At 42.2% G+C, this 27,582-nt stretch overlaps 1 protein-coding gene across 1 annotated transcript in view; it reads right to left on the bottom strand.

Annotated features, from left to right (window-relative positions):
- Positions 1-10,457: 10,457 nt before the first annotated feature.
- The window catches only part of LOC125767614 (uncharacterized), an 89,925-nt gene continuing 72,800 nt past the window's right edge, over positions 10,458-27,582 (bottom strand). The window contains exons 3-6 of the mRNA XM_049434389.1: positions 18,519-18,728; positions 17,962-18,191; positions 11,663-13,152; positions 10,458-11,500 (exon numbers count right to left, since the gene is read on the bottom strand). Coding sequence (XP_049290346.1) covers positions 11,284-11,500; positions 11,663-13,152; positions 17,962-18,191; positions 18,519-18,728 — 2,147 coding nt within the window. The 3' untranslated portion in view covers positions 10,458-11,283. The remainder of the gene's footprint in view (positions 11,501-11,662; positions 13,153-17,961; positions 18,192-18,518; positions 18,729-27,582) is intronic.

Below are 27,582 nucleotides of genomic sequence, written 5' to 3'. Positions count from 1 at the left end.
TAGAATAAAAAACCAAGAAAGAAACATTCACTTCCCAACGTACGCGCCTACATGTGTGCGGAATGTAATAAAAATCTGATTTAGAAAAATTATGTAGGGCATATATTTCTATTTTATTCAAATTTCCACCTTCTTGTCAGGGTACATTGTTGTATTTGGTGGGAACTCTTTTCCCATCTCAGGGGAGTATTTGCGTTTGAGGCTGGGGATAGAGCACGCAGAAGTGAAAAGACGAGTTGTACTGAAATAAAGATGGGCTGGTAAGGTTTTATGAGAACAATTTTTCATACTTTTACTAACCAAATGAACTTCCGACGACTGTTACTGCATACGTTGTGGCTGGATGTGGATTTATTTGAAAACTCCTTCACAGTCCTCAAAATGAAACACTATTTCATCGTTTAATTTCTCTCGCTACCGCTTTTTGTACATTAGTTGTACAGGGTTGCGTGTACTATCATGATAAAGATTTATTAAATTTAAGTGAAAAGGTGTTTCATCCATCACCTGGGTGGTTTGGGATGGACAAGATTACATTTCCGTTTCCGTCACAAACATCGGAAACGAAATCCATCGGATTGTTCGGTTGTGACTTTCACCATCACCGTCGCACATCAAGGAAAACTTCAAACTGAACACACGCCGGAGAATGGGCAGATGGACGCAAGGATGAGGTAAGGTGGATGAAGCGATGAAACCAACTATCCAACACTGCTTGGGCAAACAATAATTTTCTTTCCAAAGACAGTTAGCTGCTCCAAATCCTGGTGCAAAAATAGGGGTGGAGAAAAGGAAACGGAAGATGTCACCTCAGGGCACTGGGGCCGGAGGTTTTGTCTGACAGGTTGAACGACGCTATCTGGGCCGATTCGGAAATGTAGTTTTTCGGATAGTTTCACTAGTCAGCCGGAATCGTTTGTGGGCTTAAAATGATTACTGGCGGTCCGCGCTGTCAAATATCATGTGGAGTTGGGAACTTTAGTAACATTTGTATCTACCATAAATAGCGTAAATTGATATAGTTATTGGATGATGGATGATTATAAATAATATACAATTAAATATTTTTCAAAAGGACAAGCAAATGTAATAAACAGTGTTGTAAATTCCAATTTATTCAATATTTTTTTAATTTTATTGGAATTGTGTTAGTTTCGTTTTTAACATTTGAATACTTTAGTATTTTAGCATGAAATGCATTAAAATATAATACTTTTTTAATGTTAATGAAATCCTTGCTTCCAAAATTACACCTGGAACACACTAAACTTTGGCTTAAAAACTGATTATAAATGTTTTTCTTCAAATCTTCATAGTATATAGGGCCTGTTGGTGCGGAATTCGTACATCACAAAATAGAACCGGTACAAAATCTTTGTCCGATTGCCGGAAAAGCATTGGCAGACTACGCCAACTGATGGTTTAATACCACGAAGTAGTACTCTGTTGCTAAATATAAAAGGATAGTTATCTTAGTGGTGTTTGTAGATAAATTAATTTTAACTCATTCCTAACTAATTTCAATTCTACTTTTAAATTATGTTTAGAAAGGTCCAGACCAGGCTGTTTTGTTATTGCTACATTCGGATTTTTTTATACAATCAAACATATTTTTTTCTCTGTGTCAATAAGCACTACTATTTATCCACTATTCATCCTTTAAAAATCATTTTTTGTAAGGTTTTTTGTTTAGTTTTTGATTTCTATCAAATTTAAAATAAAATCGCCAATAGGTATATTTAATATAATAAGTAAATATGTACATTTAAAACAAAATAAATTGATAAGGCTTTATATGGATGTAAATTGCATATATTTAGGCGTATAGCTCCAGTTAACAAAAATACGTTTTGCACAGCTTTCGCTGTGAAAAAACTGGGTAGAAAATGGTTTTTTTTATTTCTTATTTTGTTTTTGTCAATTGATTTTAGAATTTATCATTATTTTCTGTAGCTAACTGAAAGCAAAATTTAAAAGAAAAAAAGACTAAAGAAAAGTTTAGATTTGTTTAGTTCTTAATCACAATATGCTGTTTTAACTATTTGCTGTTTATTGTAGTCTGCTAGACTAACTAAAAGATGCACTACATTTGGCTGCAGCAATAAGCTTGGTACGTCGACCTGAACGTACGAAAGGAATATTTCTTAATAAACCGTTAAAATAGTTGGAGTACCCTGTCATCACCTTCCGACTTAATGTCGAACACATTAATAACTCCCTTCCCCATTCTACCAGCATGATCCTGGCACGGCTTGAAACAAAAACCTTCCGAAACGGCTTCAACGCAATAGTGCAATAAGGCTCAGGTGAAACTTCTTGAAACTCGTTCACCTTTCCTTCCCATCCACCGTTCCAACATAGGGTATTTGAAACTAAAATATTAGCCATAAGCACACGGGCTCCCGTTCATAATCACGTGAATGCTTCCGGTGAGAATGCTGGTGGCGCGAGATTTACTGCCATTCCGTTCCGGTATGCCCGGTTGGCTGAAAACGATCAATGGCGTTAGGCATTAAAATGGGAGGCCACTACCACCCAGGATGTACCACACTGCCAGTGGTAATGAAAAGAAACGGTTAAAGAAACTACTCGGCGATGTAAAAGAATCGCCCAGCGCGCAAATCGACCAAGAAGGTGGAGCCAAGCAACTCATCCAGGATGAAGTATCCTTCGTTGTTTCTAGCGCACATTCCGCAACACGGCGTGCCCTCGTTCCCTGCTGGAAGCATCCCACCAGCCAGGCGAAAGATAATAAATAAATTATCTTTTATGCCCGCATGCAATAAATTAATAAATATTAAACCTTCATTAAATTTGGCTTGCGGTTGGTGTTTTTCTTTTACCACGGACGGGGCTCGTACAGTGTTTATTCTAGATTCGGTGTACTGGCAGGAGATATTTGGTAATTAGTGGTAAGCGAGGTTGGGGTAAAGATGGGGCGGGTGTATGGGTTCCAGACCCCTGCATCAGTATATGGTTGTATGCATGTAGCTGCGCGGCACATGGTGTGCAAGAGAAAATAATCTTTTCTTAACATTAATATGCGAAGATGTAGCCAACGGAAGCTTTAGCCTGTTTCGTGTGGAAAGGGCGGATCTTTTGCAGTGTGCCAGCATTTCACTATCGTTCCGATGGTTCGGACCAGTAAGGCTCTATCATATAGTCTTCTACGTCCTCTTCCCCCTACTCCCACCTCCAATCCTAATGTGATTTTTGGTCAAGGTGGGAGGGCGAGGTGTATGAAAACACCCATAAATAGTTCGTTTGAAGGGGCAAGTAAATGCCTCGTATGAGCGGGATTGTATGATTTGCAGGCTCGACGTTGGTGAATCGTTTAAGCTCCGACTTGGGCTGGTGCTGGGTTGAGGGTGTTTATGTAAGGCGCTTTCCGGTTTGTTAAATAGGCATCGGCCGGTATGGAAGCAGAGGCACTTGTTTTTGGTGGCTGCAAAAAGGACCGTTCACTTGATGTTTTGATTAGTTACCCTTGATAAGATTCGGGTTGGTAGCTTTTTGACTGGTTAGTAATAGTTTCGCATTTGCTGTACGTTTTATGTCGCCTTTGTTTTTGCTTCATTTTTCTATGAAGATTCTGAACAAGAGTGCTATAACTGATGCAGTTTCGCAGTAGCCTTGAAAATGTCATAAAAATTGATGAAGGATAAAAAAGAAACGATAAAATGGATGTGTAATGATAATATGCAAAAATGTAGGTTAATGTTGTAGCTAGTAGCTATTATAAGTTAGTATGATGATACAACCAACATAGCCTAATAAACATAGTTTAATATAATAACGTAAGTTGGATTAACTAAGTTGAATAACTTAAACACTACGCCTGAAGTTATGCAAAACGCATGAAAATTGGATCCTTAAACCTTTAACCGTGTTGTTGGAATATTAAATGAAAAGTGTTCAATGTAACCGACATCTTAAGACTCGGCTTAAAAAATAGCTAAACAGCTAAATAATTTTACAACTTAACAACGTTCAAACTCGTAGAAAATTAAAAATACAATCAAAAACGCATCAACCAGAAACAGACAAAAACAAAATAAACATGAAGGGTCTCTGAATTCAGCAGGTTGTAGTGTTACAAAACCTCTTCATCTTCAATCATTTTATTCGAGGTATTAATTATAGTTCCAGCGTCCTTGAGATAAATTTTTCATCTAATTCTACACCAAAGTCCTTAACACGCTTTTTAATTTGCAACTTTTTACTTTGAAAGTAATGCAAAAATGGGTTTTCAAACGAAAAAAGTACATTATACAATACTATTTGACAGGATTTAATCATAACCAGACAATGAGATTAAAATTTGGCTATTTTTGTCATTTATTTAAATTTTAAGGATGACCAGACACGTTTACATGATAATCTATAAATCAATCACTATCAATCTGTTGGTAAATACACAAATGATAAAATAGCTGTAAAAAGAATGAATTGTGCAGTGAACGCTGATTGACATCGGTTTGAAAATGTCTATTCTCTCGTTAGAGAGCCATCTTGGCTTATAATTATGTTTAAATTTTTTCATCAAACTTCAAAGTTTGCATTCCCTTCACGAGATATTTAAGGGATAACATCGAGAAAGCATACAATTTCAAATTACAATAGATATTGATACCTAATCTATTGAAAAGAAAGCTTCACGCAGCGATTTGTATATGGTGTGAAATAATTGAAACAATAATTCATTAGATATGTGTTTGCGTCTATTAAATGAAGCTCGTACATACTTATCCTGCACCCTTCCTATCTTCATTCTGCTCGTTAGGCGTAGCAGATTAATCATCAGTAAATCAGACAGAGATTGCTTAATGGGATGCAGGAATGAGTTCGCCGCCGGAACATTTGCACGCATTGGAATAAACAGGAAACAAAAAAGAAAAGCGCTGCACCAATCTCATACATTTCCACCACTCCACCGTGTTGACAAGCGCAAGCGTTCAAAGCTCCAAACGCCGAGAGACCACCGTAAGACTCATAAATTACTCTGCAAAAGCTACCGGCGAGATTAAACGACTTGCAAAACGAGACACGAGCACACGAGCAGCCGTAGCGTTAGGTGCGAGTGTGAAGTGAAATCATTCGAAAAAGTACGCCATTCATTTTTCGGTGCCGTGTGCGATGAGTAAGCCCACCGCAAGCCTGCCCGATGTCTTTCCGCGCCGGCAAGATAAGCTGGCAAACGGGAAAACTCTTCCTGCAATGTTGGCCCAGAGCTGGCATCAATCTGCAAACACCCTGCCGGTGGACAGTTTAGAAAGCGTAGTTGGTGTGAAGGACAAATTCTTAGAAGAAAGTAGGTAAAAGGTAAATTTTTCTTTCCACCTCGACCGGGATGTGAAGGAAGCATTCGTTTTCTCTTATCCTGGATGCTCGGTTTCGGTTGGGAATGGCCTGTGAAGAGAACAGTGGGCGAATTGCATGTTGGCCGTGTTCTCCCCGTTTAAGACGGCCAGAAGATCTTATGAGACAATAAATCATGCACATAATCGTTTGGAGATAATAATAATTTAATTCTATTTTCTTTCACACTTTTGCGTGCGGACCAAAAATCCTGCTTTCTCCATCAGTGGCGGCCACGATTATCATGGGCCTTCTCGGGCAAGAGCACCCCCGGGGAGGGAAGAAGAAATTTTGGGGTTGCGTATGGAAAGTTTTAAGATTTATTGTTCCGTTATTTTTACACCTCTCCCACCGTTATTATAAGAGCACGAGGACGTGCAAGGAGAACCGCGAAGTGGATGGGAGTAAGGATTTGCACGACAAACGCTTGTGCAGAATGAATCCTTTTCGACATAAAATCTCATCATTTCCTATCCTCCGCATGTTTCCCGCAGGTAGTGTTTGAATCGCGTCAAAAGGAAGAATTACGTGTAATTGTAATTAACTGCGGTGTGAATGTTTTTTTTATTATCAATTTTACAACTCACACCACCTTTCCCGGGAAAGTTCGGTGCAAAACCGCTCGTTATAATGCCACATGTTTTTGAAAGGGAAATGAATATTAAAATTTTTAACACAACAAAACAAAACGAGGATGTTGAATCGTTCAACAGGGTTTTGAAGTTCCAGCGGTAAAACTGAAGTTATTTCCTGATCGTTTTCAAGTTGATCTGGAAAGTGTTCAGATAGATGTAGAATGTTTCCTTTTTCTTGATATTGTTCGTAATCAAATTGATTCTTTTCGCAAAGCTTTGCATGTGAGTGGATTGGCCTTGGGCAGAATCTATTTAACCTTGCTAAAGCTCATAAAAAGTAGAAAAATACTAAATCTATTTCAACATATTCTACTTCAACTTGAAACAAATTCAGTAATGGTTGCAACTTTACCAATTGCACCCAAAAACCCTGCAAAACTGTTGGGTTGCAAAATTTCTGGCTGATTTGTTTATGAATGAGAATGAGATGTTTTTTTATAATAATTTGTTACGCATCCAAACACCATCACCATGGCAACATACACGCGCAATCGAGCGTCAATCTAGGGAACGCACCCATCACGCAAAGAAATGATTCGCTAGGATAAAGAGCACCAAAGAGATTAGAGAACCTATTCTTAGCTACTCACCCCTAAACGGGACATTGAGGGTTAAAATCCGGTGACCTTTTTTTTTCGCTTCACCCTCTCCGAAAACCGACACAACAATGAAAATTATCCTTACATTCAAGCGCTTGCAATCAGTGCAGAAATTTTATAATCTCACTGCCGAGTGGCGGTTGGGGTATTGACTAGATCGAACCATGTACGCGTCTGACGGGGCCTGATACCGTAATGATGGATGTTGTTAGCGGCTTAAGAAAACAAAACGCAACAAAACAAAAAAAAATCAATATAAAACTTGTCATCATTCGCGTACGATAGAATTGGTGCTTGATTTGTTTGATAATTTATGTACGAGTTTTGTGTTTTATATTTCTTGCTTTGCTTCGCTTTCATACAGCTTGAAGAAGTATTTACGTATTTCATTTGCTTGTTTGTTTTTTTTTCAACTTCTTTACAGTTTGCTTCGTCAATAGTTAAGTGTGATTGTTGCATACGATCACGTGCGTAATGTCTACCTTTCCTATGGCGTCCTCACAATCCTATTGCCTAAACGTTACGTGGAACTATTTATTGGGAGTTTTGTTTTATATGATTTGCTTAAAACGTCTCTCTACATACAACTGCTAGCTGGGGAGAGGGTTTGCTTCAACTGAGCAATATAATGCTACGATATCGGTCAATATGTTTTTTTTCCCTTTACTTACGAGTACGGATCCGTTGTGTGTATTTTTCTCTTGCATTTGAATTCACCATACGGAAAGAATGCTTCATATTGGTATGAGATACTGCATGTAAGTGGATGGTTATATCTACCATCCATACGATTTGTGGCTTTGCGTTCTTCATGATTTCTATATGCTACATAATTTGGGGATGTGTAAATTTGTGTGAAATGCGTGTAAAAGGTGTGTCTGTGCAGCAGAGTAGTGAAAGGAATGTCGATAAAAAAAAACATATCCGAACATTGGTGGTTCGTTCATTTGTTGCTTTTTTATACGTGTGCTGACGGTGTATTTGTGTGTGTATGAGTGTATTAAATTTGTGATACTTCAAACTTGAGCTAAATCTTACAACTACGTTGCTTCGTATTCTCTATTGAGCTTATTTCGCCTTTTACGTTCATATCATTTTTCCTTTATTTAGTACTACGATTACGATTAAGTGTGCTATATACAGTACAGTGTTCGATCATCACTATCATCACTAGCATGTGTTTCTTAGTTGCTTATAACTAACGTTTATAGCTTGCTCCCTAACTCGCATTTACGAGCGAGTCGGCTATGATTTGATTTTCGTCATACATTTTTTAAATTTTAATTTTATTTGTTTGTTTGTTTTTTTTTCTAAGTTACGAATAAAGAATGGGTAAGAAATAAAATTACATCAAAAACATTCGCTTATCAACACGATCGTGCTAAGAAAAGCGAACTGTGAGGAAAACAAATAGAAACAAAACAAGTTAAGAATTAATTAACGGGCTAGATGGTATTTCATACCGTGCATTTGTGTATTTGTTTTCGATGTGTGTTTGTTTGTTTTTATAGAGGAAATTAGATTTAAAAAACAAGCTTCAGTTCCTACTATTTTTGTTACACACTAAATCAAGAGCACTTACTAAAAATGAGCTACAAATAAATAGTTTGCATGTGAACGACCCAATAGAAGCAAGAAGATAGAAGTAGGAATTTTAGTTCAAAAACCTATATCGCTTCACCACTCTCTCCATTGATGGCATTCATGGCAAATCATCTATGGCTGTGTTTCTATACAAATGTTCACACACCACAACCCCACATAAATCGAGCGATACCATCGCAGTAGTAAATGCATGAAATGCAACTGGTTCACTAGCGCTTGTTCACCCGCTTGTCTCGTAATCGGTTCCATCAAAAGCTGATTTCGGGCGTCGGAAAACGATTGCTCTCTAGCTCACGGTAAGCTTTACCCATTAGGTATTTTCCAATTAGCGGTACCGCTACTTGCCAAAGGTAACACCGTAAGCCTATTTGATGGGAGGATTTATCAAAAACCGATGATGCTTCACCGCAGACGCGTGCCACTGTCATACTCCACAGCACCCAGAAGCTAGCTCGGTGGGAGAAATTTCACCATGAAAGAACGAGTTTTTAAATATTCTTTTGTATGCAATTTTGTCACATTACAGATCAGTGTTCAGGAGGAAAACGGAATTAATTTTAGTAAAGCACACATTTTTAAAGAGCTCATAAGTAGCTCGTGAAAAGTGGTCAGAGCAAAAACCAGCAACCAAAGCGCCCGCGCGGGGATGGAATTGGAAAAGTGATCACTAAAATTATTATAACCTGATAATGTAATAAGCATGGAGTTTTCCCAGTTTTCCTCACCGCACACTCACCGCTATTTTGATTGATCGATTCTTCCCACTGCAAAATAAGCGATGGCAAAAATCGGTAGCGATCGGAAGGTGGTTGGAAAACTGTTTGCACCCATTTTCCACTGGGAGGTGGAAAACCGCTACTTGGTTCGCGACGGTACCGCATCATCGGAAATGAAATGCACCGCAAAATTATCCGCTCGCCTTGATTGATGGAACCGCTACCGCAATATCCCCCGAGGGGCGGGAAGTGGGATGGGTTGGGAAAAACCGGGAAACGGGTGCTGCGTACGGGAGTTTATTTTCCGCCTATTAATTAATAAATAATCATAAATATTATGCCCGTTTGCGTGCGGTCCTGTGTTCCTGTTGCCTGTTGAGCTTTTAGCCCGTGGTAGAGTGTTCGCTTTTTCACGGGAATGTAACAGGAAGAAAAGAGCGGTAAAATGCGTAACCGAAAACAACAAAACAAAACAAAAAAAAAAACCTCCCACCACACATACACATCCCGATGTTGTGGGGCCACAACGAAGAATCAACGAGTTGAATGTGTAAGCCTTTCTTTGTGGAGGATTGGGAATGGAAGGATGGTTGCGCATCGACCCGCGGAGTTGCTTTGTTGTTGAACCGGAAAATCTCTTCATACACACATTTACCATGCGCCTCCATCGTTGGTGGGGGTTGGTTTTTCGGTGCTGATTGCCGCGTGTGCCGATGGTGTTGCTTTCCATCATTAAATCAATCGAAACGCATCCTACCCATCTCGAACATAGCGCCACCTCTCACCCAACTCAACCCCTTTCCTCCCTCCTCGCCCACCACAGGGTCTTCCTACTCCATCCTGATGGGTGGGAACATTTTGTATGGCAGGTGCGCTCTTTCATGAAATTGTCAATCAGGTTTTCCGGCCGATGGCGTTTCAGGCGATTTTCGACCAATTTTCATTGCATTAGTATGTATGAAAGAGTGTATGAAAGAGGGGGTTTGAGTGGGCCACCCTTTTTAACTGGACGAAAAATGTTGCATCCCGCTTTTTACCAATTCCATTCGGTTTTAATTATATAATTAGGTGCGTAATTCGCAACAAACCGTCCACATCCCACACACACACTCAGTAATGGGGGAGAAAGCGATAATAGCGCACAAATTGTTCATGGCGTACAACATGGCGATCATAAATGCGCTGCATGTGCAGTGTGTGCCGTAAAACAATTACAACAAAGAAGCGATTCGATGCACACATACAAGTACACACACACACACGCACGTTCCAAATAGAGGTTGCTGAAGGTCCCAAATCGCCGAGAGCCTTACATTGATAAAATTCCCCGAAAAGAGCGCAAGCTTTAACCGTTGATCGTTGATACGCTGATGAAAGCACTTTTAAGCACTGCACAGAAAGGTACAGGAAAGGGAGAGACCGGAATTGCAGGATGATAATTTTTCCTTCCCCTACCAACGATTGTAAACCAAGTTGCATTATTGTGTTGCGAGTGTGGCGGGAAACGGAGATGTGGAAGTAAAAATGATCAAGTAAGCACACTCGCCATGGGAGCGATCTTTTCTCGCCACCGAGTGCGGAATGTGAGGTATGGGAGTTCCCTGGGCGCAATGCATCCTTACTGAATGGTGCACAAGAGCTTACCAGCTGGGGACACGTGGGCGATTGATGTGCATAGCGCACCTCAATGCATTATTGTTTTAATTATTCCGTGATTATTTGGTGTATTTTTAATCGGGTAGACTGAGCGTTTGCTAACATTCTGGAACAAGGTTTTACGGTTGGTTCCGCACAATGGGTTATAAAAGCGGGAAACGCGATGCGTATTCTGCACTGCCACGATAAACAATCGCTCGAACTTTGTTTAAATAATCTTTTCCATTTATGAGCTTTAATTTTTTTAGGTTTATTAGAAACGTTTCGCAATCGTTGCAAATGACTGTGAAGTGTGGCTAAGGGTGTGTAGTAAAGGGAATTGCACTGTGAACAGAGATAGAGAGATAAGTAGAAACAGTAGTTAGGAGTTGGAATGTGTTCCGCTAAATCGTTTTTCAATTCGTTGGCTAGTAAAATTACACCATCTGCTTGATTTGATCTGTACCTAGCGCAAACAATAAGTGACTAATACCTTTTTACATTCCGTACATCTCGGAGGAACTGACGGAGGACACCTTTTTTCTTACTTCTAAACACGTTAGGAAACGAACTGGTTCTTTACAATCGCTACTACGCTGCTGGAATGGTTAAACTACTCATCCGAGAAAAACGATGAAACGTTCATCCATTTGTTTTGTTCTCCTTTTGTTGTGGTCTTTGGTTCTTAAACGATCGCTAGTACCGCGGTTGGTGAAGAACAAGTCTCGACCCAGCTTAATCCCGATCGGTATGATGAAACGGATGCAACTGTGATGCTTCGTGTAAGCCGGATAGATGCGGTGCATCGTGCAGTGCCGCCAGATGTGCCTGTTCTCCTAAGTTAGCCAACTGGGCCGGATCGTACAGGGACATCTTGAGACGTTTACACTTAGCCCGCCGATTCTTGAACCAGAACTGCACGTTTTTGCTCTCCAACCGGGGGAACTTTTGGCTGTAATGAGTGAGAGACAAAGGGAGAGAGAAAGAGAGAGAGAGAGAGAGATAGAGGAAAGAAGAGAGAGAAAGAGAAAAAGAGAAGCAACAGAGATGATCGTTAGTTGAAGTATTTTGAAATGAGATTTTTTTTCTCCACTGCATTCAGGATAATACCTACCGGTAAGGCATACGGTTGAGATCCTCGGTGTACTTCAGGATGAGATTATGCGATGGGTGCGTGTTCATCGAAAACCATTGCTCCAGCTTCGGTACTTCGGTGACCGGATCAATAAAGGTGCGATTACGCTTTCGCCGCTCGTCACTGTTGAACGACAGGTTTAGACCACCCTGTCCAAGCGGTCCGTGGCCACCAGGGCTGAAGTCACTCTTCAGATGCATCCCGGCCGCACCCTGCATCGCGGGTATGTAGTGCGACATGTACATGATCGAGTGGGACAGCATCGGATTGTTCATTGGAAAGGGAAGCTGCCGTTTCGAATCCGGTGACGGTGACCGGTAGTCATCCATGTTGCTGACGTCCGGTTCATCCATGTCGAGATCTTCGGAGGCAGGCGAACGTGACGATCGCTGCGGGGAACTGCTACGCTCGTTGGAGTAGTTCGATTTCGGCTCATCGTTCATCAGGGTGGAATCGTTGGCGGACTCGTTGTTGCCGTTGTTGTTGTTAGTGTTGCTAGTATTGTTGTTGTTGATACTGATGCCGCTGGTGTTGAGACCGGCACCGTTGTTGTTACTACTTGCCCCAGAACCATGGTTATTGCCCGAGTTCCCGGTGTTGGAGTTACCAGAGCTGTGCTCATGATTCGGAGATGGTGACGGTGGAGGACTTGCCGAGCCGGAATTGTTTTCTTGCTTGATCGGTGTCTGATCCGAGGGCGTCAGTGGATGATTGCGTTCGTGGATCGTAAGCGACAGTGGTAGCTGCGGTGACATTGGTCTATCCAGCTCATCGTCCATTTCGTCCTGCGACAAATTGTCGATGTCTTCCGACGGGGCACTCGGCGAACTTTTCATATAGTCCGCCTGCGATAGCATCATGCTAGGTGTACCGAACCCATTTGTCATGCCTTGCCGCATTTCGGCCCGCTTCTGTGCTGCTCGCGCATTCTTAAACCAGTACACCACATTGTTGACATCGAGCGGTTTCCGGCCACGGCGTGACTCGAGCGAGTTCAGCTGCACCACGTACGATTGGATCTGTTGCCGGGAGGGATGGGGATTTTCCTGGAACCAGCGCTGCAACTTCGGTAGTTCCATCTCCGGATCGAAGCTGGTACGCATGCGTGTCTTCTGGTTGGGGTACTGCGAGTGGACGGTCTGTAGGGCAGGATGTACCACCAGATTGTGATGCTGGCTGGCGTGATGGGCTGCTGCGGCCGCAGCCGCTACGGCACCTCCATCCCCGACCAACAGTGCCGCATCCCGTTTGGCCGCGTGTAAACTCGGAAAGCCATGACTAGAGAAGTCGAGATGATCGTTTTGCTGCGGGTTCGCAAACGGCAGTATCTTGTGAGCGATCGGGTTGGGCTGCGGGGCCAGCTGGTTGCTCCACCACTGGTCAAAGTTACGCCGCGTCTCCTCGGTGATCTCGGGCGTAAAGGGGAACGTGTTCTGCAGTGGACTGCGGCATATTTGCGATAGCGTTATCTGAAAGCAAACGATAGAGAGTGGTGAGCAGATTAGTTTCCCCGTGGTACGATTTAGCGCGTCGCACCAGAAGGGCGAGATTAGGCGACGTGTGGTAATCCGCACCTACTTGGTAGGATTACCACACGACCTAGTGTATTGGCCTAGTGACCACGTTTGCACGATGCCACGGTGTTTTGCACGCTTTGGGAAATAGGAGTCGGGTAAATATGGCTTTTATTAAATTTTTCGTTTTGCCATATCTTTACGGTTACTAACAGAGATTCAGCTCTAATGAATGTTGGAGCCGGATTAAAAGCTCACCCGCAACGCCGGATAATATTTACGGTGATCTTGAGCTGTAAAAGGTGGCTATCGCACGCATACAGACACAACCACAGAGAAACTCTCTTCCCAATATCCGTATTATTGTATCAACACCTATCTCGAGTACCTAATCAGTACAAATGACTACTCGACTCGGCGTAAATAGGCTTGGTTTATTTTTTTTTGTTTGTAAAATCATAATAGAGGATGAGGGCGATTTTAATTTATCTTATCACACCGACACCACGCTCGGTGTCTTTTCCTGCCATCGCTTGTCGCTTGATCACTTCAAACGGTATGTTCCGTCTGTAAGCACACAAACGGAGGTCACTTTGGAGATGCTAGGAAGCGGGACACAGAAAGGTAACCTGAATGCGAATGCTCAACTTAACCTTCGGCAAGTGCCATTTTTATCGTTGCAGTTAGCTTTGTATACCTTCCATAGAATTGACACTCAAACAAACGCCATTGTGGGAGAGAAGATTACTTTAAAGTCGTAACCTCAAAGTGAATCACATCACAAGCAGTGAAGCGGTGGTGTAATATTTCAAACAAATAAAACCCTTATAAAACCCTGATTCTTTGGAAAATGTCTTGCTAATGTACAATGTGTGTAGTTTACAAAAGAAAAAGGTTGACTATAAAAGTTTAGTGAACCTTGCAACTCACATATTTAAGTTGTTGGAAATTGCTCCATTCCATCCGAATCATTTGAAGTATCCTCTCAAATCGGCATACTAATCTCATTAGGATAATCAGAGCTGTTATACTTCTTTAAAGGTTGAATTTTCGTTGTACGAAACTCCAGGGTCGTTGATGTACACGATTGGTCCCCGGTTTGTGCGATCTTCGAGACAAGCAAGTGCCTATTGGAAGAGTTTAATCCTAAACCTTCACCTGCCCGCATATCGTTTGCTCGCATACGGCTACGCGAACCGTTCACCGCTCCGAACCATTCTCATAATAAATAGATTTGTTTTTCCGAAAAGCTTTCCCCCAAAACGTCCCGCGGACATGCTTCCACAGGCAATGCTCAACGCCATCATTTGCAATATCTTTAAGACGTTCGCTGTACACTGGCGCTCTTGGTGATCCTTCGGATTCGGGATTCTCCTTCCACTGGTGATGAGGGTGGGTCGGTTGGTAGGGTGTGTATGTGTGTGTATGTGTGTAGGTGGAAAAAGGCTTAACGGTGGCAGGAAGATTTCAAGTGTCTGATGTATTATAAGCCATCCAGGAGATCTAGGCACTTCGGCGACGAAACAAGAAGCAGAACGAGCGTATTTGAGTAGGATCGGAATGAAACGGGCGCGGTCTGGAGTGTATGGGCTGCATGCTGGAATTAAGGATCGCTTGCCAATTCCGGTTTGTGCTTAAGAAATTCCGTACAACACGCAAGGATTCACATACACAGGATTCACCGTGCACACAGTGAGCGATATCAAGAACGGTTGCTTTTGTCCATACTGCTGAAGATGTGTTTATCTCTTGGGATATCGTTGGCAGGTCGGTACCAATAGGGATGGGTGAGGGAATGTGGAACTGATCCGCTGTTAAAAGCCTCCGCTTGGGAATGTTTCAAAACAGTAATGGTGGACATAAAGGTTCGTGAAGAGCGCAAATATCTTAGAGTTTTAGAATATTTTATTCGATTTTTTGTTGTGCACAAGAAAGTCTATATAAAATGGATTTTGTTATTAAATTTACCAACATTTAACTGCACTTCTCCCCTAATTGTGATTGCTAACCACTATGTAAATAGCACTAATTCTACAAATAAGCACATCACTGTACATCTTAGCTTGAAGGCACTCTGGACGGTGCCCCATCCAGTGATGTGGGGGATTGGGATAAATTCTTATACTTAATACTTCTTATTTGTTTGTCTGATAGAAAACCGTCGAGACGAGATCCTTCTTCACCCAGTTGCTCCCCTGCCGCACTAGTCTTCTCCACAGTGCCCTTTCGCTCATGATGCGTATTTGCGCCATTTTCTGCAAATCCGCTATTTTCAAGCTCACACGACGGTGATAGCGGGGAATGTTCTCATGCTTGTAAGTGTGCTTCACGAACACGAGCTCGTTGCCAGTTTCAACCTTTCGAAAGGAGCACTGCCTTGCCCCGGTAAGCCTGGTATCGGTATGCAAATGTAAGCATGGCGTTCTGTGTGCGTATGCTTGTGTGTAATCATTATCATTAAGAAAACGATATTAATTTTAATTTCCCTCCGTAAGAGATTACCGGGCAAACTTATAATCTTTCGAAATTCAATCTTAATTCTTTGCAACATATCTTGAACCGATGGTAAAGTCCTCGTGTGTTAAAATCGGTCGTCAGTATCAAATCGGATCCAGACTTATCATTCGCTTCAGCCGGGTAGACGGTGGCAGTCAGCATTTGACTGGTTAAGCAGGAAGTGGATAAATCGGTTCCATGCTCATCAGACTTTCATAGTGCGAAAATGGTATCGTTCGCTTTGCGCGAACGGCCATAATGAATTGGGATGGGTTTCACAACATCCGGTTGTAGTTGGGGAAAGCCCGGAAAACTTATGATTAAAATCGTAGGCAACGCTTACAAATGTTGAAACATCCACCAATGAGAGCTGCGGATCGGATGAACTCTTCACATTGAGATGTTAGCGCGTACGGTAGCATCATAAAATCAATCACCCTTTGGCCAGGCTGCGGGAAGTCGCCGTGGTTCGTGGCTTATGATTGATTTCAATTACCCCAATAAAACATAAAAGCCGTGTGTATCAATCAGAGCAGCAAATCACGGCAACGAGTGTATGTTTGTGTGCACATATGATGACCGGTAGCCGATCAGAAATGTGAACGTTTGAATCTGAAGCACAACGCACAGCTTTTATGGCAGGTACTTCAATCGGGATTGATGTGGAGATATTGTCGTACCACAGCACAAGGGGAAAGAAGTGGAAAACCAAACCCTCTGAGGTGTTGTATGCTGGGTAAGATAAGTTTGGCAATATGATAGGTTTTTTGTGGGAAGCAAAATGATATGAACTGAATGTTTTATCTGAATCTGCCTTTTTAAGGGTTGATAACCAGAAATCTAATAACAATTTACGTTCGAGATAGGGCTGCTTAATCAACTATTCTCGGGAGAAAATTTATCTCAATGATAAGATATTTATTTACTTTTAATTTATTGTATGGTGGCTATTTTTCTTCACGTTGATCGGTAATATTGTTTTCTTTGTGGAGATAGTAATGAACCTCATTACTCGAATGAACCTCATGTAATTTAATTTGAAGCAAATGATGTATTCAATGAAAAAAAAACAGAAAGATGTTCATCAAACACTCAAAATGAGGAAAATCGTTATTAAAGATATAAAAATATCAAATTGGTTCATATATAGCGTAACTTAAGCAAACAAGCAGTTGTTTGTACGTCTTCACTATTCTTGTGCTATTTGCTCAACGAATATACGTTAAATTTTTTTCAGTTGAATTTAATTTGTCCATTTAGCATAACTTTAGAATAATTGTATGATTCAAGCATTTTCTTAAAACTTTAAAGTCTTTTAGAATTCTTGGGATCGCCAAATTTATTTTTAAAATATTTATTGAACCTTTAACGTCGTTTTTTATTACCAGTCACAAATGGGAACTCATATGATGAGCATATCTTACTAAACTTTAAGGTTCTTTAAAATGTAGTTTCGCGAATGGGACACTTCATTCGAAAATAGAAAAGTTCAAAGGTACAACGACTATATCGTTACAATTCGAATCTGAACCATAAAAATCTTATTCTTTTGTGTCTATTAGTTGTACATGATGCACTGAAAATGCTTTACTTTTTCACGTAAAATAATGTAGAACGTTCCAAGCCCTTTTCGATTAATGCCTTTAACAATGCTGGGTGATTTATCAAAACAGCATCAGATTAACGTTGCTCTACACTACAACGTTTCGCTTAGATGAGTGAAAAATGCAAAACCGATTTAAATAAGAGCTACTTTTAATCAAAATTCATTAAACCTTAAACCATGCAGATGGAATGTAAATAAGACTACCACAATGAGCGGTAGTTAAAAGCATTTTTGTGACTTTGGATAGTGTTTAGCGGTCGGTAAGATTTCCGCATCAGTCATTCTTTCAATCCCAGAAACATTGGATTCTCCGGCTAGTGGAGCGAGCAGGTTGGAAACGAATAATTTAATTAGAATTAGCTAAGTAAAACCACTAACGTTCGGGCATGATGAGGTAAATGCGGAATGTTAGCAATCGAACGAAGGGATGTTATTTCTTGTCCCTTCCAGCGTTTTCCAGCAATTGAACTGAAAGTGAACCATTTCCTTCTTGAGATGGCATTCAGCTGTTGTAGAATAAATATTTGTGCAAGGAATTTAGCATTACTCCCTACTTCCCGGTTGTTCTAGCGAAACCCGCCTTGCGTGGAAGCATTTTTAAAAGCGAGGAATGATGCCTTCGATATGCAAAAATGGAGAACATTTTTTTTGGGAAAGCTTACCTCATCGAGAGGGCAACCAGTCGATCGTAGCAGTGCGTGTGACTGGAGAATGAGCAGCTTCAACAGTTTATCCTTAATTTCGGCCAGCTGGGACGGTTTGTTGCGTAGGATCGTAATCTTGAGCGTTACGACCGAGGTCAGCTCGCCGAGAATGTCGCTGACCGAGACGAGCGGATTGTCCGAGATGGCATCGAGCGATAGGGATTTCCAGTTCTTGATCGATATGGAGCCTGTGAAGTGAGAAGTGGGAAAATTATTGTTTTAAATCACAAACACCATCCTATATTCTAAATTTAAAAAAACCCTAAAATGATTTTCAGCTGGTCTATCAGGCAATGTAATGAGTCAGGAATTGAAACAAAATTTGGAATGTTTTCTAAGCTGTTTCTAAATTAAGATACTGATTAGATTAATTCTGAAACCTTGCTAAACCTTCACTAAAAACGAAACTCCCCTGAAACTAGTCTTACTAACGGACACACTAAAGATTTTCGATAGCATCCTAATAAGGATAACGATTTGCCTTCTTTATCACATAAACGAGCCGCTGCACCTACCTCTAGCTGCATTGGAGATCTCTGTAGAGTAGCCGAGCCGCTGGAGCGCGGTCGTAACGATATCACAAAATGGTGTCGCAGCCGGGATGATGACGTAGCTGTCCGTTTCGATGTTTGGCCGTCGCTTCCAGGGGCTGCGGGTGTCAAAGTTGAGCGTCGCCTGCAGCGAACTGACGGACTCAACCACGCAATGAAGCGGCAAGGATTTAGCTGAAATGAGAGCAGCAACGCCAAAAAAAAAAGAAAACAACCATTAGCCGAAAGCTTCACTTCCATTTCCGGTGAACCGCAACACGCCCTTCGGGTGTCACTCAAACCGTGGCATTTCCTTTTCGTCGATAAAATCTTTCAATAATCTTTTCACCGAGACGAAACCATGGACCCATCCTTCCGGGTCTGGCGCATGGGAATCGTTTCAATCTTCAGCCCAAAAACGGCGAAACGTCAATTCGACACCGCGGGATGGATTTTTGCGCAGAGCAAAATTTTAATCCCTCATCGAGAAAATTTGCTGGCAGCTTCCGTGCTGCCGTCTTGAGCTAATTCCATTTCGAAAATCATAAAGTCAACATTTTAAAACCGTTTCATCAGGGCAAATGCTCTGCCGGCGAAGCTTATAGTTTTTGGAACGGCTTGGAAAGAAAATCACTTAAAGAAATTTGCCAATACAAAATTTCTAGAACCCGATGGGATTTCGGTGCAAGCGGTAAGTGAGTGGGGTGCAAAATTATCTCTTCATTAAATTTGATTCCCTCCGTTTCAGGGGTTGTAGTTTGATTGAGACTTTCTTGTCATCTTCAAAGGGAACGATGGTGGTGGTGATGATGCCGGTACAAATCGTTCTTATCCTTCAGGAGTGATAAGACCAACCGGGGTTGGAAAAGCGTACTGATGGTGGAAAAATTGGCAGGCTGGAAAATCTCCTACGGTACGCCTTTTAGCGTACGCGTCAAACATTGCAAAACGACAGTCAATCCGCTTTGCCGGGCTGACGACCAGCGACGACAGGTACGGCAGGGTCGTCTTTTTTGAGGACTTTTCACGGTGGAAAAATCTTTTCCTGTTTTCTTGGTGATGATCGCACTATCTGATGGGAAGGATGCTTTGAGCCGACATGTTTACCGGTGAAGTGATTGCTCGATGCAGTGAAGCAATGTTGCAGGAGCGCGCGAATGTAATGAAAAACGGAAGTATTGCGAGAGTTTAAAAGATGCGTCGACAATTTGTAGCCAAGTCAATCGAAATCAATGCTGATGGTGCAGAAAATTGGTGTGCTTTTAAATATTTGTTTTTTCCTTACGCAGCTGGAAGGAAGTACAAAATTTATTTATATTCTCTAGGTTTTTGACGGCGTTTTGATGGCGACGAACAAATTAAAAATGGACCTTCATTTTTAATAGAAATCGTTCTAAACAGTTTAAAATTTATTTAAAATGAACCAGAATTATACTCATCCTTCGCGAACCATGTTTAACCAAGAACGGACAAACCCCTTAATTCGACCTCAAAATCTTAAAACCCTAAAGTTTCCTTTTCCCCATAAAAAACAACTAAAATACAGGTGTAATTCATGCACAGGACATAATCCTTCAAGAGGGATTAGTTCATTCTTGAACTTCCATTTTTTATGCACCTTTCCGAATTGAATGTCCTACCCTGTTCCGGGCAGGGATAAGATGAAAAACGGACTAAGCCTACCTCTTGATGCGGGAAAACACACGGTGACCCCGGTGTTTCGTGGAACGCAAGGTAGGGAAAGCTCTTAAAAATCTGATATTCATCCACACACCGTACGTGTGGTGGAATGGGTGGATATGCTCTTTCTAAAGTGGCTGCGTATTAGTGCGAGTTAGTATATCTGCCTGGCACCATCGTTACGGCCACACACCGTTGGGGATGGCGCGTTCAGGGATTGGCACATAAGAGATTCATCTCCAACTCAACGTCAATGTCCTTTGCAAATCACAGCACATGATCGTGTGTGTGTGAGTTTGATGATGAACAACAGAAAATAGATAAAGTGAGTAAAAGAAAACGGATAACGGGAAGGAAAGGTGACCGAAGACAACACCCGTTGTTTGTGCGAAAGCAGACTCAATGCTACCCCTTTTTTCCCCAAGCGTCGTATCGTTTCTCCCCTTCCCATCAACTAAGGAAAATCCTCGATCCTAGACACACTCTCTTTGGAATGTATTATAAATAAAGGATGAAAGATTTCCACTCATCCAACTTAAGAGGGTTCGAGTCTTCGGGTATTCGGATTAGCGTCGTCTCCTTTGGATCCCTTTTGGCTAGGGAAACTCCTACTATGGAATCATCATGCAGGATCCATGATAGGAGGAAGGCGGAAGATGGGGGAGAGGATGATAAACTTTTTTTTTGCTGCACTGCTCTATCCACTTCCATCCAAGCGCTTTCGTATCGTCGAGCTGGATGACAACTAAACCACCTACTTTGGCTTTTGTTAAAAGGATATCCGTCTATCCGGTCGCCATTGAACCGCTAAGATTGTCATGTGAAGAGTGGTTTGTTTGGGTTCACTAGGGAAACAAGCAGGGAAAGGGAAGCAGCTTTGCACGAAGTATGTTTTTTTCACGAATTTTGTCCTCTAGTTGTTTGAAAACGCTTTTCGAAGATGCATTGCAAACATATTTCTTATAAGGAATATGTGCACTTTAATGATCGATGAGAGAAAAAACTGTTTTTGTTTTAAACTTTTGATTTATTCAACACATCAATAGATATTTTATATCTGTTACAATAACACATTGAATTAAATCTGGCCTGTATCCCCAAATGCATGACTTGATTATTTAGCTAACGGATATATAAAATCCAAGAAAACCAGAAATGACACCATAAATACTTCTTGTGATGGTAGTGCCACTAAAGAAGAAACTAGCAGGAACGAAGAAAATGATTATCATAGTGGAAAAGTATTTTTATAATATAATCGCATCTCACTGGTTGGCATTTGATTAGGTAGTATGCCGTTGATAATTGGGTTGTTTGACAGATATCAAATTGTCAATTTTAGTATCTACTAACGAAAATTAAAAAACAATAGTAACAAACGAATGACGTTCATGAGAAATGACAAGCTCCTTAGTTGATATTCGATTCAAATATTGAGTTGCCAACGAATGAATAACTTACCTAAAATCGACAAAATTAGTGAGGATCAATTGTAGTATATTCTTAGTAATAGTAAAAGTTAACTAATACGATTGTTTTAGTCCATCGCCTTCTTAACACTCGATCGTATACATGCTTTATTTCCCACAGCGAAACAAAGCATCCAAAATTCACGAACCAACCAATCCGCACTAAACGATTTTGTCAGACATAATTCTGTTCACTCCGACGTCGTACCCGATCGTGGCAGGGAAGTATTTTTTAATCTTCCTTAAAAACAACAGGACTCATTCAAGGATGCTTGAAGGAGCTGCTAAGATGGGCGAAGGTGTTAACTCATCTACATGGTGGCCAAGACAACCGTCCGGAACCGACCGGTCCGGGCTAGGGGTGAAGTGAAGTAAACACACTGCTTTAGTAAAGGGGATTTGATAGTTTTTAGCACACCACGTAACCGTACACTGGTACATGCACAGGGGATGCACTCGGGCGTCAGGCACTTTCCTTACCCGACGCTACTGACGATGCAATACGATCTGACATGGTGCTATAAGACGGATACTTCAAGACACCCGACCAAACGATGACGCGCTGATGACGGTGATGATGGTAATCGCCGGGGCCAAACGGAACAGGCAAGTGTTATTATGATTAAAAAGGAAGTTTTTCGCTACTTTGCCCCAAAAATCTCTTCCTTTACAGTGCTGTGTCTGGATGGGAAATTCATTTTCCAATCGAGAAGGAACGTGCGTCTCCATCGTTTTGCTTCTTACCACTGGAAAGATGAAGATGCACACCATTGATGTACCCCATGGTATTGTGTGATTGTGTGTATGTGTGTGTGCACAAGCGCTACTGCTAAGTCCCTAGTTAAGAAGCATCAGGATTGCACCCGAAAAACCTGCCCATCGCTTCGCTTGAGTTTTGTATGCACTTTCCTTACACCGAAAAATGAAAGAACCATAGAAGCGTTTTAATTTGCATAACACGCTTTTCGGAAAATAATTGTAACAGCATTATGTACTGTAGGAGGAACTTTTTGTTATAAAAAAAAGTAAAAAAAAAAAATAAAAAAAAATCTGATGAAGAAAAGCCGTCAGTGTCGTAAGCTTGTAGTGTTTCGCTTGTCAGTGCGAGCGGTATGTCAGGATTAAGGGGAAGCTTTAAGAAACTGAACACAAACCAACCGGTGAACCGAATCCCATCAAAGGGAAGGGATTGAAAGTTCGTGAACTTTTAGCAACGGTGCAAGACAGTGTTACCATGTACGGAGCTATTGTTCTACCATACATTACGGTGTTGGTGAATCTTAAAGTTACCGAAACAACGACTCATTTCACGAGCGCACCTCAGTGCGGAACAAATATATCCGACAAGACGACGACCATTCGGAACACCGACTCAACGAAAGCACAAACGATAGCATTGCATTATTAAATGTGTTCCTTTTTCCCATCCGCAATCACTTTGTAGTATGGGTGGTAAAAATTCATCATCGTAATACGCTTCCCCCTTGGTCGTGCGCCCCGTAATAAGGGTGTTGGTGTCCCAGTGGTAAGGAGAATATTTTAATTAACCCCTTTTTGAGAGAGATTAAAGTATTTACGAATGTGTAAGCACTGATACTGACCACCGGCTGACTTCTTTTCCCGCACGCTTGCAGTGGATGGCGTTGGACGCTATCTCGGTTTCTGAAACCATCCCCCACCCCGGGGGGCACCCATCACCTACTGGACTGGTGAGATGGGTTAGAGTTTCCCAAGAGCTTCTGTACCTATGTGTTCCCATTCGCCTGCTACGTCATGGTCAGGAATTTCCTTAGGGTGGTCAGTTTTGCTTTCAACAATCTGTTCCTTCTCTCTCTCTCCCGCTCGCTTTTCCAAATGATATGAAATATGAAGTGTAATCCCCTATGTTAACTCGATAATACCTCTTTAGCCATGGGGGACGGCCGAGGTACACATCTCGATGTGTCTTTTGAATCTGTCCTGTTCCTCTCCATTGCCTGCATAGGACAGCATTTCATCCCTGCATCCACTACTAGCCGCAGTGTGGGAGCACAAAAATTTAAAACTATTAGCTGTACCCAAGTGCTGACCCTGATAACTCACCACTCACCCGGTGCATTGGGTGGAACGGTGACAGTGACCTTTTGTGGTGGTCGATGCGTTTTAACTCGTTGTGGATTGTGGAACTAATACTGAAGGTACCGAACAAGGAGAAACGAAAAAGGAACTTTAGAGTCCTTGGGAAAATCCCGTTTGTTCAGAAGTCGAAAGGCAATAGCCTGCCAAAGGGAGGCACTAGCAGCGAAAGCTTAAATCCCAGGCCACAACAAACTGATTCTGATTCTTGCTGATTGTCGACATGTGTTAGCTTAACCTATGTGTGCCGTACGTTTTTCGGATACGGCCGGAACGCTTACCTACCAAGGTTCCCGTACGACAATCCCGAAAACCCGGTGCTACACACGTGTGTGGTTTGTGTGTGTATGTGTGCGCTTTTATGGCTCAGCTGACCAACCAACCAGGATGAAGTCGGAAACGTATGTCTTTGGAACCGAGATATCGTCAATGGGGTTAAAAGTTTTAGCCCGTGTTAGATGTCCAGCGTGTGTCTCGGAAGGGATTTGAGGTCTGTTAGGATTTCGGTGTGTCTTCCGGGAGTTTGATGTGTTCCTAAGCACAGACACACACCCAAAATGGTGTGCCCCCTCACTTGTATGGTGAGAGAAAAATGTGAATATTTTTGCTAACAAAATGCTATTTTTTTAAACTATTACAGTGAGATTTAGCTGTGTACGGGTTCCATTCGGAATCGATCGCAACCAAATACTTTCCATCAGAATCCCAAAAAGATTTCATATCCTCCTTCTTGCGTTACTGTTGCTGGAACGTCTTATGCAAAAAGGGTTGACTTATCTGTTGTGGCAGTAAGAGTGCTGAACGGTTCGGTTTATATTTCTCTCGGATTTATCGGAATGTATGCTTAAGCGGCACAGGTGTCTTACGGTAGCTAGAGCACAAGGAGCAACTTAAAACAATCCCCAGCGTTCGCTCTAGAAGCGAAGATGCTAAAGATGCCGTTTTGCCCTTCTTAATCCTTACCGAAACCGGGAACTCGTAGCAAGGAGTGGAATTTGTCACTTTCCAGCTGGCGGATTCTGGTGCGAGTTCCTGTAACTAGCGCTAGTGTCGTAACCGAGCTGTGTACGTACGTCCGGTTTGTGTGTCCGGTTTCCGGTCATCCTTTTGGTGTGAACCGTTTCGGGTTGGACCAACTAATGCTACATAATCGTCTCCGGTTCGTCGGACAAAACAAACACCGACCGCTGCTCTACCTACGCCGCTGGTGTTCACCTTCGAATCGAATGTCTTAGCGCACTTTTCTTGAGCGAATACCTTGAATTTCTTGGGTATGTGTTCGTGAATGGGGGGGCGGGGGGAGAAAGGGCCAGCTTTGTTTTCCTTTCTGGGGACGGTGTAACAGCAGGGAAAACCTCGAAGCCTTACAGGGATGCGGATTTGTGCGAACAAAATCCTTTTTCCATCAGAAGCGAACGCGTATCGATTGAAGACGGTTGGCATGGAGAGGGTTACGTGGTGTACACAAATCCCCGTTTGTGCCGTAGAAGCCAAGCACCGATCCGGGAAAGGAGGGGGGAAACACGGACGTGTGGTGGTGTACCCGGGTCAAAGGCAAACAATGGCGATTTTGGTACGCCCCAAAGAGCGTACCGATTAGATTTCGCAAAATAAACCAACTGAAACGGACTAATCCATTTCGGTGTATATTCACGGTGGCGGAAATCTGTCAACTCTGGGCGGTGAATTTGCCACAGTTCCACATCCTGACAAACGGAGACATACAGACACATTCCACACCCATACAAAGCACAATGGACTGTCGGGGGGAGAGTTCGGACAGGATGAAGTATTTCGGAGGTTTCGGTTTCGAGATTTGTCACCTCCGACACCGGCATCCTTTCCCGAGCTGTCGGAGTTTTGGAGAAGATGGGAAGGATAGATTGATACAAATCCTATGGTCTGCGGCACAGACTCACAGGCTATCGATACACTGTGGCGTCGTGTACGGAAACAGTGGCAGGGATAACGAAAGCCACTTTGGAAGCATCCTTTCTAACCGGGTTGGAAGTGAAGGAGATTTGGAGAAAAGTTTGACGTCGACATGCTCCCGTAAACACCGCTGCCACCGAGCTCATTGTTGACCTACGAACATTTCTGATCGAATCCGGGTGGATTGCGATCGGTTCGGTTGCCCCCAAGCCACCAAACAGGGGATCCCCACGCGGCGAGATGATACACGGGAGGAAGTTAATCTCATCACTCAATTGCCTGACCTGGCAAGCGAACACCCAGCAAACGGAACAATTGGGACAAAATGACCCGTCCGCCGTAGCGACGCGTCAAGTTCACTTTCTGTGACCGGTAGTAGATAGTGTTAGTAGTGGAATAGGATGGTGACACACGAAAAAAAATCAGCGGCTTAGCTCGCTGGCCACACTAACGTAGAACGGCGTTGGGAGATCCAGATTGGATCCGGCACGGAATGGGAACCGCGTGCGAACGGATGCGGATTATCGATATCGGGGACAAACCGATGGACAACGAGAATGGAGAATGATGCTTCGTTTTCAATCCACCTAGATTTCGTTTATTTGTCAATATTAATGTTAAATTAGAACTGGGACATTGTCTAAAAGGTGGATAAAACATTCAAAAATAGAAACATCCGAAATATTTCAATACAAATGTGTTACTTTGAAATATTTCATTTCACTGCCAAAAAATAAACGTTTAGGTCTATTTTTCCTATCAATATTTATTCTGTAACTTTTGAAATCAAATATCATAAATAAATTTTCCTATTGATCGAAATTATTTCCGTAAAAATTAATTTTTTAGTCGAATTTCTACAACTGAAACGAAACTTGGAAATGATACGTCCAGATTTCATTTCAAATAAGGATAAAATAACATTTCTCCCCCCACACACACACACACTGTGTCGAATCTTCAGTTACTACCAAATATCCGGTATCAGTTCATGAAAGTCAATTAAAATAATTCCAAAACAGCTGAGACAAGCGCTGGTGTGGAGATAAAACTTTTTTCCCCCAAACCCTTCCGATCTTGATCCGCACCGAGTTCCCAGTAAAACTAGAACTGATGCGAGTAAAGCTCAAGGAAAAGTCTGGCTGTATGTGGGTACAGCAAACGGGAAAGAGAAATAGTAAGGCAGAGCGAGCAACCATTGCTACATATCCTTCCAACGAGCTTTATGGACCGGTGCCGGCACCATCGATGGTTTAATCCTTCGGGTAAATCCCTTTATAGAAAAGTAACCCAACCAGCAACCGCTCAGCTTACTTTCCTGAGTTCCCAACCTCTAAGACACACAAACACATACAGATAGAGGGAAACTAAACCGGATTTCCATCCAGCCTGGTCGGTCGCTGTTGGTACAAGACGAATGGATGAGTGGATGGATGGATGGACCTGGTGGTGGATTAAACTTTGTCAAATATAGCCCATGACAGCGAAACGGAACAGCGAGAGAGTATCCCCGAGATGGGTTGCCCGTCACTGAAATCCATCTCCCTTTCATCTTCACTTCCCCGTCCCGTCTTGGTGCCGTATCCATCAGCTATTTACATTTGGATATTGCCAACTAATAAGGTGCTCACAAATCACTATCATCATCCCGGTTCGGTTGGCGCCTCTTTCAACAATGTGCTAGCGCTTCCCGTCTCATCGACATTGGGTTACGGCCAACGCAACATGTGAGAGCCTCTCGTACCACGTGGTAAAACACGGCTTCGTACAAATCTCGCCCGTTTCCGTACCGTACGCGCCGAGTCTTTCCTAGAAGTGGTGGAAATACGGTTGCGTCTTAAGATGGTGGCGCA

Source organism: Anopheles funestus, chromosome 3RL (assembly GCF_943734845.2).
Source record: "Anopheles funestus chromosome 3RL, idAnoFuneDA-416_04, whole genome shotgun sequence".
Taxonomy (NCBI): domain Eukaryota; kingdom Metazoa; phylum Arthropoda; class Insecta; order Diptera; family Culicidae; genus Anopheles; species Anopheles funestus.
Note: the sequence above shows the minus strand (reverse complement) of the source record. Positions and strands in the feature narration are given on the sequence as shown.